Genomic DNA, 12,237 nt, shown 5'->3' with positions numbered 1-12,237 from the left:
GTCTTTGGAATGTGGAAGAAACTTGCCCAAACATGTGTAGATGTTGTCCTTGGAGGTATTTGAACCCAGGTGCCCAGTGCTGCAAAGCAATAGTGCTAACCCCTGAGCCACTGTGTCACATACAGTGCCTACAAGTAGTATTCAACCCCCTGCAGATTTAGCAGGTTTACACATTCGGAATTAACTTGGCATTGTGACATTTGGAGTGTAGATCAGCCTGGAAGTGTGAAATGCACTGCAGCAAAAAAGAATGTTATTTCTTTGTGTAATTTTTTTTTAAATTGTGAAAAGTTTATTCAGAGGGTCATTTATTATTCAACCCCTCAAACCACCAGAATTCTGTTTGGTTCCCCTAAATTATTAAGAAGTATTTCAGGCACAAAGAACAATGAGCTTCACATGTTTGGATTAATTATCTCTTTTTCCAGCCTTTTCTGACTATTTAAGACCCTCCCCAAACTTGTGAACAGCACTCATACATGGTCAACATGGGAAAGACAAAGGAGCATTCCAAGGCCATCAGAGACAAGATCGTGGAGGGTCACAAGGCTGGCAAGGGGTACAAAACCCTTTCCAAGGAGTTGGGCCTACCTGTCTCCACTGTTGGGAGCATCATCCGGAAGTGGAAGGCTTATGGAACTACTGTTAGCCTTCCACGGCCTGGACAGCCTTTGAAAGTTTCCTCCCGTGCCGAGGCCAGGCTTGTCCGAAGAGTCAAGGCTAACCCAAGGACAACAAGGAAGGAGCTCCGGGAAGATCTCATGGCAGTGGGGACATTGGTTTCAGTCAATACCATAAGTAACGTACTCCACCGCAATGGTCTCCGTTCCAGACGAGCCCGTAAGGTACCTTTACTTTCAAAGCGTCATGTCAAGGCTCGTCTACAGTTTGCTCATGATCACTTGGAGGACTCTGAGACAGACTGGTTCAAGGTTCTCTGGTCTGATGAGACCAAGATCGAGATCTTTGGTGCCAAACACACACGTGACGTTTGGAGACTGGATGGCACTGCATACGACCCCAAGAATACCATCCCTACAGTCAAGCATGGTGGTGGCAGCATCATGCTGTGGGGCTGTTTCTCAGCCAAGGGGCCTGACCATCTGGTCCGCATCCATGGGAAGATGGATAGCACGGCCTACCTGGAGATTTTGGCCAAGAACCTCGGCTCCTCCATCAAGGATCTTAAGATGGGTCGCCATTTCATCTTCCAACAAGACAACGACCCAAAGCACACAGCCAAGAAAACCAAGGCCTGGTTCAAGAGGGAAAAAATCAAGGTGTTGGAGTGGCCTAGTCAGTCTCCTGACCTTAACCCAATTGTAAACTTGTGGAAGGAGCTCAAGATTAAAGTCCACATGAGACACCCAAAGAACCTAGATAACTTGGAGAAGATCTGCATGGAGGAGTGGGCCAAGATAACTCCAGAGACCTGTGCCGGCCTGATCAGGTCTTACAAAAGACGATTATTAGCTGTAATTGCAAACAAGGGTTATTCCACAAAATATTAAACCTAGGGGTTGAATAATAATTGACCCACACTTTTATGTTTAAAATTTATTAAAATTTAACTGAGCAACATAACTTTTTGGTTTGTAAGATTTATGCATCTGTTAATAAAACCTGCTCTTGTGTGAAGTTTGAAGGCTCTAACTTATTTGCATCTTATCAAACCTGCTAAATCTGCAGGGGGTTGAATACTACTTGTAGGCACTGTATGAGTGTTGAAACAAGTGCATAAGAAGTTTTCAGGAGCAGCTGGGGGCTTCAATACAAGTTAGCTGGGACTAAAGAAAGACCCTTCTTTACATACATCTTTTATATCAAATCATCTAATATTAAAGGGGATGTTCACTTCTTTGATATGAACCTATTCTTAGGCTACGCACATCAATATTAGATCAGTGAAAGTCCGACAAAACAAGCACCCCCCACTGATGAGCTTTGGCTGCAGTTTGGATGAAAGCAGTGTAGGGAACCGGACCAGCACATCCTCGTACACTGCTTAGTGGCAGTTCCCTAGCAGCTCAGTTCTTATAAGTGAATTGCTTAGGCCTGTTTCACACTTCAGTTTTTGTCCATCAGTCAAGATCCGCTGTTTTGCAAAAAAAACGGATCCGCTATTTTGTTTGGCGGATCCATTTTTTTTCCCATTGAGTTGCATTACCGGCGGATCTTGACGGATGGCCATCCGTTGGATCCGTTTTTTTGCGGATCCGCCAAAATTTTCCAGTCCGCCGACATGCCCGAACAGAGTATGTAACGTGTTTTCGGGCGGCAGGATCCGCACTTCTCACTGCGCATGGCCGAAAGACTTCACTCAGCCTGAAATTTAACCCTAAAGTCTGTTCTGGCGCCTGGAAAAAAGAAAAAATGTCTCTCTCTCTCTCTCTCTCTCCTTTAAAACTCTTCATTCATTGGATCCGTCAAAGAAACGGTCCGGTGGCATCCGTTAACATCAGTTAGGAACGGATCCGCTTTCCGCCATTTTGGCGGATTTTAACTGACACAAAAAGTATGAAACAGGCCTTAGGCTTCTTTTACACTTCCCCGTTTTTTTGTGGCCCGTTTTTGGGGGCCGTATTGCCGTGACAAGTGTAAAAGAACCCTTCCACCCAACCTCCGCTGGAGCTGAAGTGCTGGGTGTCAGACCCAAACCAATAGGGGATATCCGGGACTTTAAAGAAAAAAAAAACTTCAGAACTAACAGGCAGGAAGTTGCTACCTATCTGCCTGTTGTGCCCGGCGGCATAGAGTGGTCACAAACTTCCACTGACGTCACGTCAACAAAGCGGCAGTTTGTTTTTCTGTTGACAGGGTGTGACTACTGGTGTCATTCTCATTGACAGATGGCTCTCCGCTGCCTAAATGAGGGAAGCCGGATGTCGATGAGCATGAAGCCAGTAGTCTCATCTTTTCAACAGGAAGATAAACCATTGCTCTGTTCACAAGGAGCAGCTGAATCTCTGTCAGGAGTGGTCAATGACTGGCGCCAGGTACAACAGGCAGGTAGTTGCCTTTGTTAGCGCTTAGGCACATTTTATTTTCGTAGGACTTCAATATCAAAATAGTGGACAACCCCGTTAACGTCTATGGCCTCATTCAGACTTCCACAATTTAGTGCCCTCATGCCCACCTCAACCATAAATTTAAACTAAAAGTAGATCCAGCTATTAGTCGCACTGGAACACTAAAAATGCAAACCATTTTGTGAATTCGGAGTAGATGTACTATGATCTCCCTGTAGGACATTTTCATTTTTATTTTCGTAGTTTTATGTTTTCATGTACATTATGAATTAAACAACTGCATCAATAACACATTTCAATATTTTTTCAGGTGGACAATCACTGCGAGATGTACATCTTACTTAAATGACAAGCTTAAGTCTGTACAGATACTAGACTTCTTGTACAGTAGTCTTGTCATCTTCTGTGAGGTTTGGAACCCACTCGGACACTAATTGCCCACTGACATAGGGGGTCTTACCTTACTTCAGTAGGTGTGGTCTGTGAGTAAGGATTTGCAGAACAAGCAAGAATCTTCACAATGGATCCTGGATGGTAGGTTTCAAGGATATGAACCGCTGTAGGATAAACTGGTTCCTCAAACGCAAGTTCTACGTAATCCTGGCTAAAGAAACTTGGTGATGTTCTCTTGAAAGGAATAGCCGAGCTGTCACTTAGATGCCACCAGTTTCCATACGTCCGAAACACAGCTGTCTGGGTGAAATCCCCAGAGCTCGGATAGACGTTAGGGGCACCAGCTAAATTCCACATTGTATAAGACATGCTGTTTTCACTTCCATAGTGAGAACTGAAATCCAAAACTTCTTTGGCATACTGTACAGTTTCAGTGGACATTGGCAAAGCACGGCTGTTTGTCTCAATGGCTCTCCGGCTGTTAATCATCTCCCCCCTACTAGCTAACCGGGCACGGCGCCGAAGGCAAATGTAGTAAAACATGCTCAGGACTGTTAACATAGGAAACCAAGATGTCATGTAGCTCAAACAGACGTGACAAGTAAATGGTATGGTCTAACTTGTTTCTTGAAGCAACCGGTCGTCGACCTGGTAAACACATCCCTGCAGAAAACAATAGAAAAAACGGCTTAGACTGCAACCTTACAAAGCTTCCAGAAATACAAAAGAATCTACAGGCATGGACTGTACACTAAAGAGTAACCATAACAGCAATGATTCCATATAGCATGGAAGCTTGGATGGGCACGGCTACTACATAATGTACATGCTCTGTACCACGGTCGTTACAATGTGTTACCCAAATGCTGGGCTAGGTAAAGTGCATTCATTAATTCAGTTAGATCTACCAGTTAGTCCACTCAAGGTGTCTGCACAACTTTCTAGGAAGTAAAAATTGCACCCCCTTATTAATGTGCATTACCTTCAGTGTTTTAGAGGAGTGGGCACTGCGTTAAAAAAAAGTTGTCCATATTTGGGGGACAATTTAGATTTTTTACTTAGATGCATGTATTTGGGGACAAAAATCATTTTGCAATTGGGTTTCATTACAAAATATATATGCAAATTGACTCTTCAGAGAGGAAGGATCCTAAAAGTCACTATCGACCCTTTAACAAGCCTGGCCACATGACTTCGGATAAAAGCCAAACCAGAACCTCCATTTGCAGATACAGTGTTAAGGGGTGTTACCCCTCGTCAGATCTGATTTAGCTAGGTGAGAGCCTTAGATCCCAGCATCTCAACGAATCAAATCAGATCTCATACTTTGCACTGACGAGGGGCAACACCCTGAAACACCGTGCCTGCAAATTGGGATTCTGGTTTGGAAAGGCTCTTTAAAGGGTGAATAGTGACTTTTAGGATTGCTACTTCAAATCGGTAGCAGTAGAGGTCAAGCCCTTTTCCTATCTAAAGACATAATTTGGATATTTAATTTCTCAGAAAAGCATTGCAGGGTTAATAAGCTTCCTCACACTGGCATGCCAGGCATGTCACTCACCAGAAGGAGAAACGTTACCACTTAGATCTCATTACAAAATTTTGCACTATTAGCCATGTGTAGCCTTTGTGTTGCAGTAATACTGGCTGCTGAATCAGTTAACTGAGAATCAATCAGTAAGCTCGTTTTGACAGTCTAGTAGGAAAGTTTGTAACTTTTTGGCTAGAGTCACATGACGGTATTTTCTCTTATCCGAGAAAATCGGTTTAATCATAGTGTCATCAGATTTTTTGGTATGAGAAGATGGTAAAATAAAATTTCTTCATCTTCTCCATTCTGTCAGTCAGTGAAATTCGGAATCAATGGCCATGTGTGAGCTGAATATTGGATACAAAACATGCTTGCTGTCATTTTTTCCTCGGACAGATTCGGTCCGTGGAAAAGTCAGACATGTGCACGGCCCCAAAGAAAAACCTCGGTCCAGGTCTGATATGATATCTTGTCAGACAGCACTCGGACCAAAAATACAGTTGCCTGCAAGAGCCTGTTATCTGCCTTGTTCTGAGTTCCCCTCCACTGATTTATGACCACATCAAAGCTGTAATGTGCAGGGAGACCTGTAGACTCGGGTACTGTGTGATGAATGGAGCAGGCTCAGCTCCTGAGCTAGTGGGCACCCCAGATACATTTGGCCTGAGATACCCGGTTATATTTACCATAACGTCATAAAAACAAAACCCAAAACATAATGACGAAATTGCTACTTTTTACAATTTCAACCCACTTGGATTTCTTTCACATTGTTCAGGACATTTTGGTGAAATAAACTGAATTTTGTCATTCCAAACTACAGCTCTTCCCACAAAAAAAAATGTGATATGGCTTTGCATATAAATGAAAAATGTCAGGGTCTCTGAGGCCTTATAGGGTTATACTGAACAATAAAAGTCATTCTCTAGCCTTCCAGATCGTGGAGTTCAGATCTCCACTAAAGGGGTTATGTACTGACCTATATGAAAGGAGCAGAGCTGTGCCTGTAGACAAGTACCACACCACTGCTGCAATCATTTTCTAGGGGACCAGAGATAGCCAGAACCATAGAGAATGGCAGTCCCGTAGAGAATGCATCATGCTCTGCCGCAGCTCTGTTCAGACAGAGCTAGAGTTTGCACCAATCCATAAGTTATTACCTATCCTTGATATGTGAAAATGTTTAACAGGGTTATCCGAGAACTTTGTTTTTTTTTTTTCCCTATGGGGCTAAGAACTTACTGGCAGGTAGTTGCTAGCTACCTGCCTGTTCTGCCCTGTGACGATCTCTTCCGCCTCAGGCAGTAATTCTCCTGCTTCCTTTGATTATTATTATTTATTATTATTTATTTATAAAGCACCATTGATTCCATGGTGCTGTACATGAGAAGGGGTTACATACAAATTACAGATATCACTTACTGTAAACAAACTAACAATCACAGACTGATATAGAGGGGAGAGAGGACTCTGCCCTTTCAAGCTTACATTCTACAGGATGGTGGGGAAGGAGACAGTAGGTTGGGGGGTTGCAGCAGCTCCAGTGATTATGAGGCGGTAGCTCTACTAGTGGTGAGGAGGCAGCGGGGATCATTGCAGGCTGTAGGCTTTCCTGAAGAGGTGGGTTTTCAGGTTCCGTCTGAAGGATCCGAGTGTGGTTGATAGCCGGACGTGTTGGGGCAGGGAATTCCAGAGGATGGGGGCTATTCGGGAGACGTCTTGCAGGCGGTTGGGTGAGGAGCAAATAAGTGTGGAGGAGAGAAGGAGGTCTTGGGAGGACCGGAGATTACGTGAGGGAAGGTATCGGGAGATTAGTTCAGAGATGTATGCAGGAGAAAGGTTGTAGATGGCCTTGTAGGTCAGTATTAGTAATTTGAATTGGATACGCTGAGGGAATGGGAGCAAGTAAAGAGATTTGCAGAGGGGAGAAGCGGAGGAGTAGCAGCGAGGAGAGAGATGAATTCGTCGGGCGGCAGAGATGAGGATGGACTGGAGAGGTGCAAGGGTGTTAGCAGGGAGGCCACAGAAAAGGGTGTTGCAATAGTCGAGGCGGGAGATGATGAGGGCATGCACAAGCATTTTAGTAGATTGAGGAAGGGACGGATTCTGGAAATATTTTTGAGCTGGAGACGACAGGAGGTAGAAAGAGCTTGGATGTGTGGTTTGAAGGACAGGGCAGAGTCAAGGGTTACTCCGAGGCAGCGGAACTCCGGTACGGGGGAAAGTGTGATGTTGTCAATTGTTATAGAAAGGTCGGGTAAGGAAGATCTGTGAGATGGGGGAAAGATGATCAGTTCAGATTTGTCCACATTGAGTTTGAGGACTGCGAGAGGAGAAGAAGGAGGATATGGATGATAGACACTCTGGGTTTCTGGAGAGCAGAGAGGTGATGTCTGGGCCAGAGAGGTAGATCTGAGTATCATCGGAATAAAGGTGCTACTGGAATCCGTGGGACTTTATGAGTTGCCCCAGGCCAAGTGTGTAGATTGAGAACAGTAGGGGTCCTAGAACAGAGCCTTGGGGGTCTCCAACAGAGAGAAGGTGGGATGAGGAGGTAGTGTGGGAGACGCTGAATGTGCGGTTGGAAAGGTATGAGGAGATCCAAGATAGGGTGAGGTCTTTGATGCCAAAGAAGGAGAGGATCTGTAGTAGGAGGCAGTGGTCAACGGTGTCGAAAGCAGAGGACAGGTCTAGAAGCAGGAGTATAGAGTATTGTCCGTTAGCTTTGGCTGTATGTAGGTTGTTGGTAATTTTGGTCAGGGCTGTCTCAGTGGAATGATGGGGGCCGGAAGCCAGATTGTAGATTGTCAAAGAGCAAGTTAGATGAGAGGTGGGAGGAAAGTTCAGTGTGGACATGCTGCTCCAGTTTAGAAGCGAATCGGAGCAGCGATATTGGGTGATAACTGAACGTGGCTGTTGGATCGAGGGTTGACTTTTTAAGGATAGGCGTGATTGTGGCATATTTGAAAGCAGAAGGGAAGGTACCAGAAGTTAGTGATAGGTTGAAGAGGTGGGTTAGGGATGGGATAAGAGTGGTGGTGATGTTGGGGAGGAGGTGGGATGGGATAGGGTCAAGTGCACAAGTGGTGAGGTGTGATTTGGAGAGAAGATGAGCAAGCTCCCCTTCAGTGATGTTAGATAAGGAGGTTATGGGGTTTGGGCTTGGTCTGGTATACACAGGGTTTGTGGTGGTTGAGCAATAAAGACTTGCCGTGTTTGGTCACATTCACAGAGCAGCTCTTTTGCTTCCGCTCTGCTGACACCTTGATGACTGACAACCGACTCCTCATACTTAGGCAGCAGTAAGCCGGCCATCAATCAGCATGTCATCAGCAGTCAAGCCCCATCAACAGAGCAAAATGAAAGAAAAAGAGCTGCTCTGTCCACGTGACATCACAGGAAGCAGGAGAATCACTGTCTGAGTTGGGAGAGATCATTGCAAGGCAGACAGCAACTACCTGCCAGGAAGTTCTTAGCCCCATTGGAAATAAAAAAAAATATCTTAGCATGCCTTACTATTCCTCAGGTCAAGAGAGATAGAGAGAAAATTGAAACAGTTCTATCTGAATCACACCAGTCTGGCTTCTAGGCCCCAGAACATAAATGGATATAAGGTACTGCAGTAGGTAAGTAAGCAAATTTGTGCGCACAAGCAAGTCACCAATGAAATCCACATGTTAGAGAGTTCCATTGAACGAAGTTTGCTGTGGAAATTCACCAAATGTATGCAAAAATCCAGAGGACATCTTAAATCTGATTTGTATGCTTTGAGTGAATGGGTTTTGTGAAAACACCATTCAGCAACATTGTGCTTTACTGTCACTGTGGATTCTGCACCCAAAATCAGAGATGTAAGCTAGATTCACACTGGAGTTTGGCGCTCAACTTCATCGGAACAGACAAAAAGTCACTTGGTTTTCTCTTGGGTGGCAGCCACTGTAACAATATTTTTAATGCTGCACGTTTTCTTATGGAAAAATTGATGGAACTTGGGATGGAAGCTCTTAATGTGTCAGGCGCAATAGGCCTGACAGGCACAGCTCATACATTTTTGCTTCCCCCCTCCTCACAAAGCAGGCAGAGGATCTCACCCCTCCCAGTACCTTCTTATTTGTTGGTGCTGTTTTAAACGATTATTTGCTTTGCTTACTTATAAAGCGCCATCATATTCCACAGCGCTTTACATATATTATCATCATTGTCTCCAATGGGGCTCACAATCTACAGTAGAATTCCTATCAGTATGCTTTTGGAGTGCGGGAGGAAACAGGAGAAAACCCTCACAAACATGGGGAGAACATACAAACTCCTGGCACATGTTGCCCTTGGTTTATTGACTGCCCACAGCTCTCCTGACCTGAATGTGACAGTCTCATAGGCATATAATAGGCTGCCTGGTTCAAATCATGAGACGACCGGCCAGTCAATACATCACATCGCGGTCCATACTCTGAATTCAGACATCCATATGTCACGGTCCAAGAGTATGTTCATACTGAACTTTTTGATATGAATTTTGAGTTGGATCACTTTGAAAACCCACATCAAACACTCAGTGTGAACATGAACTAAGACTTTGGTCACACTTACAGTGGATGTCAATATGCTAATACACACAATCAATTTTTCCACACAGTCCATGGGAAAAAATGCAGTATACCCTTGTTTTGCACATGAGACAGTCCTAGTTTTAAAGCACCACTCCAGCATTTTTTCTTTATTTCACCGCTGGAAGAGTGCTTAAAATCCAAGTCCCCTGCCCGATACTCACCTTCCGGCGTTTTTATTTGTTTTCGCCACTGCTGCGGTCCATCTCCCGCAGTGTGACCTGCAGGCTGCTCCAGTGTTTCACGCAGCGAGTTGGAAGTCACTAATCAATGTACGTCGTCTATGAGAGCCTCGATCTGGCTCTCATATCCTTGCACTGAGAGCTTGTGACGTGGCTTCTGACTTACGGACAGTCAGAAGCTTTGCTCAAGGGATGGCGCCACAGGACCGCAGCAGTGCCGAAAAATGGTGAAGACGTTGGAGAATCATTATATGACCAGGGACTTGCATTTAAAGCACCACTCCAACACTGGAGTGGTGCTTTAAAGGCAGATAGTTCAGTCAGCCATTTGCAAAACAGAAGAGTGCACAGAGCTGCAAGATGACCAATGTTTATACAGGACGATTTACTGCAGAGAATGATGACTTTTGTAAGCCTCCTTAAAAATCATTTCACCATTGTTTTGCTCATTCATAAAGTAATCAGTAGCCCATTTTGCTAAATAAAAGACACTAGCTTGGCCTGTGCAAAATTTTCGCACATTGGTCGTCGGGGGTGCAGGCAATTTCAGAAAAAGCAAGCTGGTCAAATGTAAATGTATTTCATGAGCTGATGAACACAGACAGGTATTTATATATGTAGATTGGTAATACAATAAATTGTTTTGATAAGTAGAGGCCAAAAAATGTTTTCCGGTTGAGGTGCCACCTGCAGGTCATTGTGTCTTTCTGCAGGTTTAGCAAAATGAATGTTTCAACTGTATTTAGTGATAAAATTGTGGATGTGTGGTTTGTTTGGCTGTTTTCTTGCTGAAGGGGGCAAGTTTACCTTTCAAATGGTGTATCATGTGTGTTTGTGGGGCGAAGTAATCCCCGAAGAAGCAGTGCATGTATACAAATGTGTTGGTAGTGTGCTTTGGGGTACTGTGGTGCCACCTGCAGGTCATTTTTCCTTACTGCAGGTTTATGAAAATTAATGTTTAAACTGTATTTTGTGATCAAATCGTGGATGTGTGGTTTGTTTGGCTATTTTCTTGCTGAAGGTGTATAACTTGTGTGTGGGGGTGCAGTATGAACGGAGATACAAAGGAATCACCGAAAAACAGTGTTTAGAAATAACAGAATAGATTAAACATTATTGTGCACAAAGCTTTGAAAAGTCCAGTAACTTGTAACAGATTTATGGTTTTGTCGGAATAAGACCTAAAAAAAATGGCAGCAAATCAATGAGAACATTAGGAAGAGGATGTATTATAACAAACGCTCAGCTGTAAGTGGTATTAGATCTGCTTGTTTTCAACTAAAGTGGTTCAAGCTCCTGGGCCCCAATAGCGGTGCATCCACTACGTGCTCTTTACAATACTGCTATCTTCCTATATGTCACAGAGCTTGGCTCCACTCAGGATCAAGGGATTGGGTGCGACTGCTACCGATGCACTCATTTCATGTCAAACACTATGGGCCTGATTCATCAAGGCTTTTATGTCAGGATTCTACAGTAAAAAGCTCTGAAAAGTTGCATCATTTTGGCACAACCGGAAGTTATGCGGCTTGGAGTTCTCATACCATTTTCCCCTGCTCTGACTAGGTGTGTGTAGCTGGGCGGGACGGGGGCGTAGGGATTACAGCTTGTCAAATTCATGACGAGCAGTGGTGTTACCGCAGAGCCTGGTGTCAGATTTGTGATGTGTACACCACTCAACGTCACTCCTGAATCACAAAGAGGCATGCGTCTTTTCATTTACATAATAGAAATCTACACACTAAGTAACATAATAATTACAAGGAACCTGTTAATTCCAAAATGCATTTTAAAAAAGATACATGATATAGGGGACTTAACCCCTATAAAAAGCATACCAACACTGTATCTGTGTGCACCTTTGAGATGCCCAAGGTTTTGGTGCACAGTCACGTCCCCTCATATTGCATGTGGGGGGCTTGCGTGGTCATCAGTTGACGTTAGGCAGTGATTGGTCTGGGAAGCAAGTGCTGTCACAGAATTAAAAGTCATTTTCTCAGACACTGGGCCAGTAAGGGTATGTGCATACGCTGCGGATTCTGCTGTGGATCCGGCCTCTGCGGACAGTGTACAGTACAATGGTAAGTCTATGGGATTTACAATCCGCTGTGCACATGCTGCGGTTTTTACACTGCGGAAAAGCTGCGGTTTTGAATCCGCAGAAAGAATTGACATTTCAATTCTTTCTGCGGATTCCGCTGCGGTTTGCCACCTATTCCATTGTCCAGGTGTCAAAGCGCAGGCCAATCCGCAGGTAAAACCGCAGGTCATTTTACAGTTCTGGCCAAAAGTATTAACGCCCCTGCATTTCTGTCAGATAATACTCAGTTTCTTCCTGAAAATGATTGCAAACACAAATTCCTTGCTATTATTATCTTCATTTAATTTGTCTTAAATGAAAAAACACAAAAAGAATTGTCCTAAAGCCAAATTGAATATAATTCCACACCAAACATAAAAAAGAGGTTGGACAAAAGTTTTGGCACTGTTCGAAA

The 12,237-nt window shown here is 44.1% G+C and overlaps 1 protein-coding gene across 5 annotated transcripts in view; it reads right to left on the bottom strand.

Annotated features, from left to right (window-relative positions):
* The window catches only part of FBXL4 (F-box and leucine rich repeat protein 4), a 130,580-nt gene that overhangs the window by 64,787 nt on the left and 53,556 nt on the right, over positions 1-12,237 (bottom strand). For all 5 annotated transcript variants that reach the window (XM_073589521.1, XM_073589522.1, XM_073589518.1 and 2 more), the window contains exon 2: positions 3,490-4,085. In XM_073589521.1, the coding sequence (XP_073445622.1) occupies positions 3,490-4,001 (512 nt within the window). In that variant the 5' untranslated portion in view covers positions 4,002-4,085. The remainder of the gene's footprint in view (positions 1-3,489; positions 4,086-12,237) is intronic.

Source organism: Dendrobates tinctorius, unplaced genomic scaffold, assembly GCF_039654945.1.
Source record: "Dendrobates tinctorius isolate UK_male_01 unplaced genomic scaffold, ASM3965494v1 ptg000111l, whole genome shotgun sequence".
In the NCBI taxonomy this organism is placed as follows: domain Eukaryota; kingdom Metazoa; phylum Chordata; class Amphibia; order Anura; family Dendrobatidae; genus Dendrobates; species Dendrobates tinctorius.
This window is presented reverse-complemented; position numbering and strand designations above follow the sequence as displayed.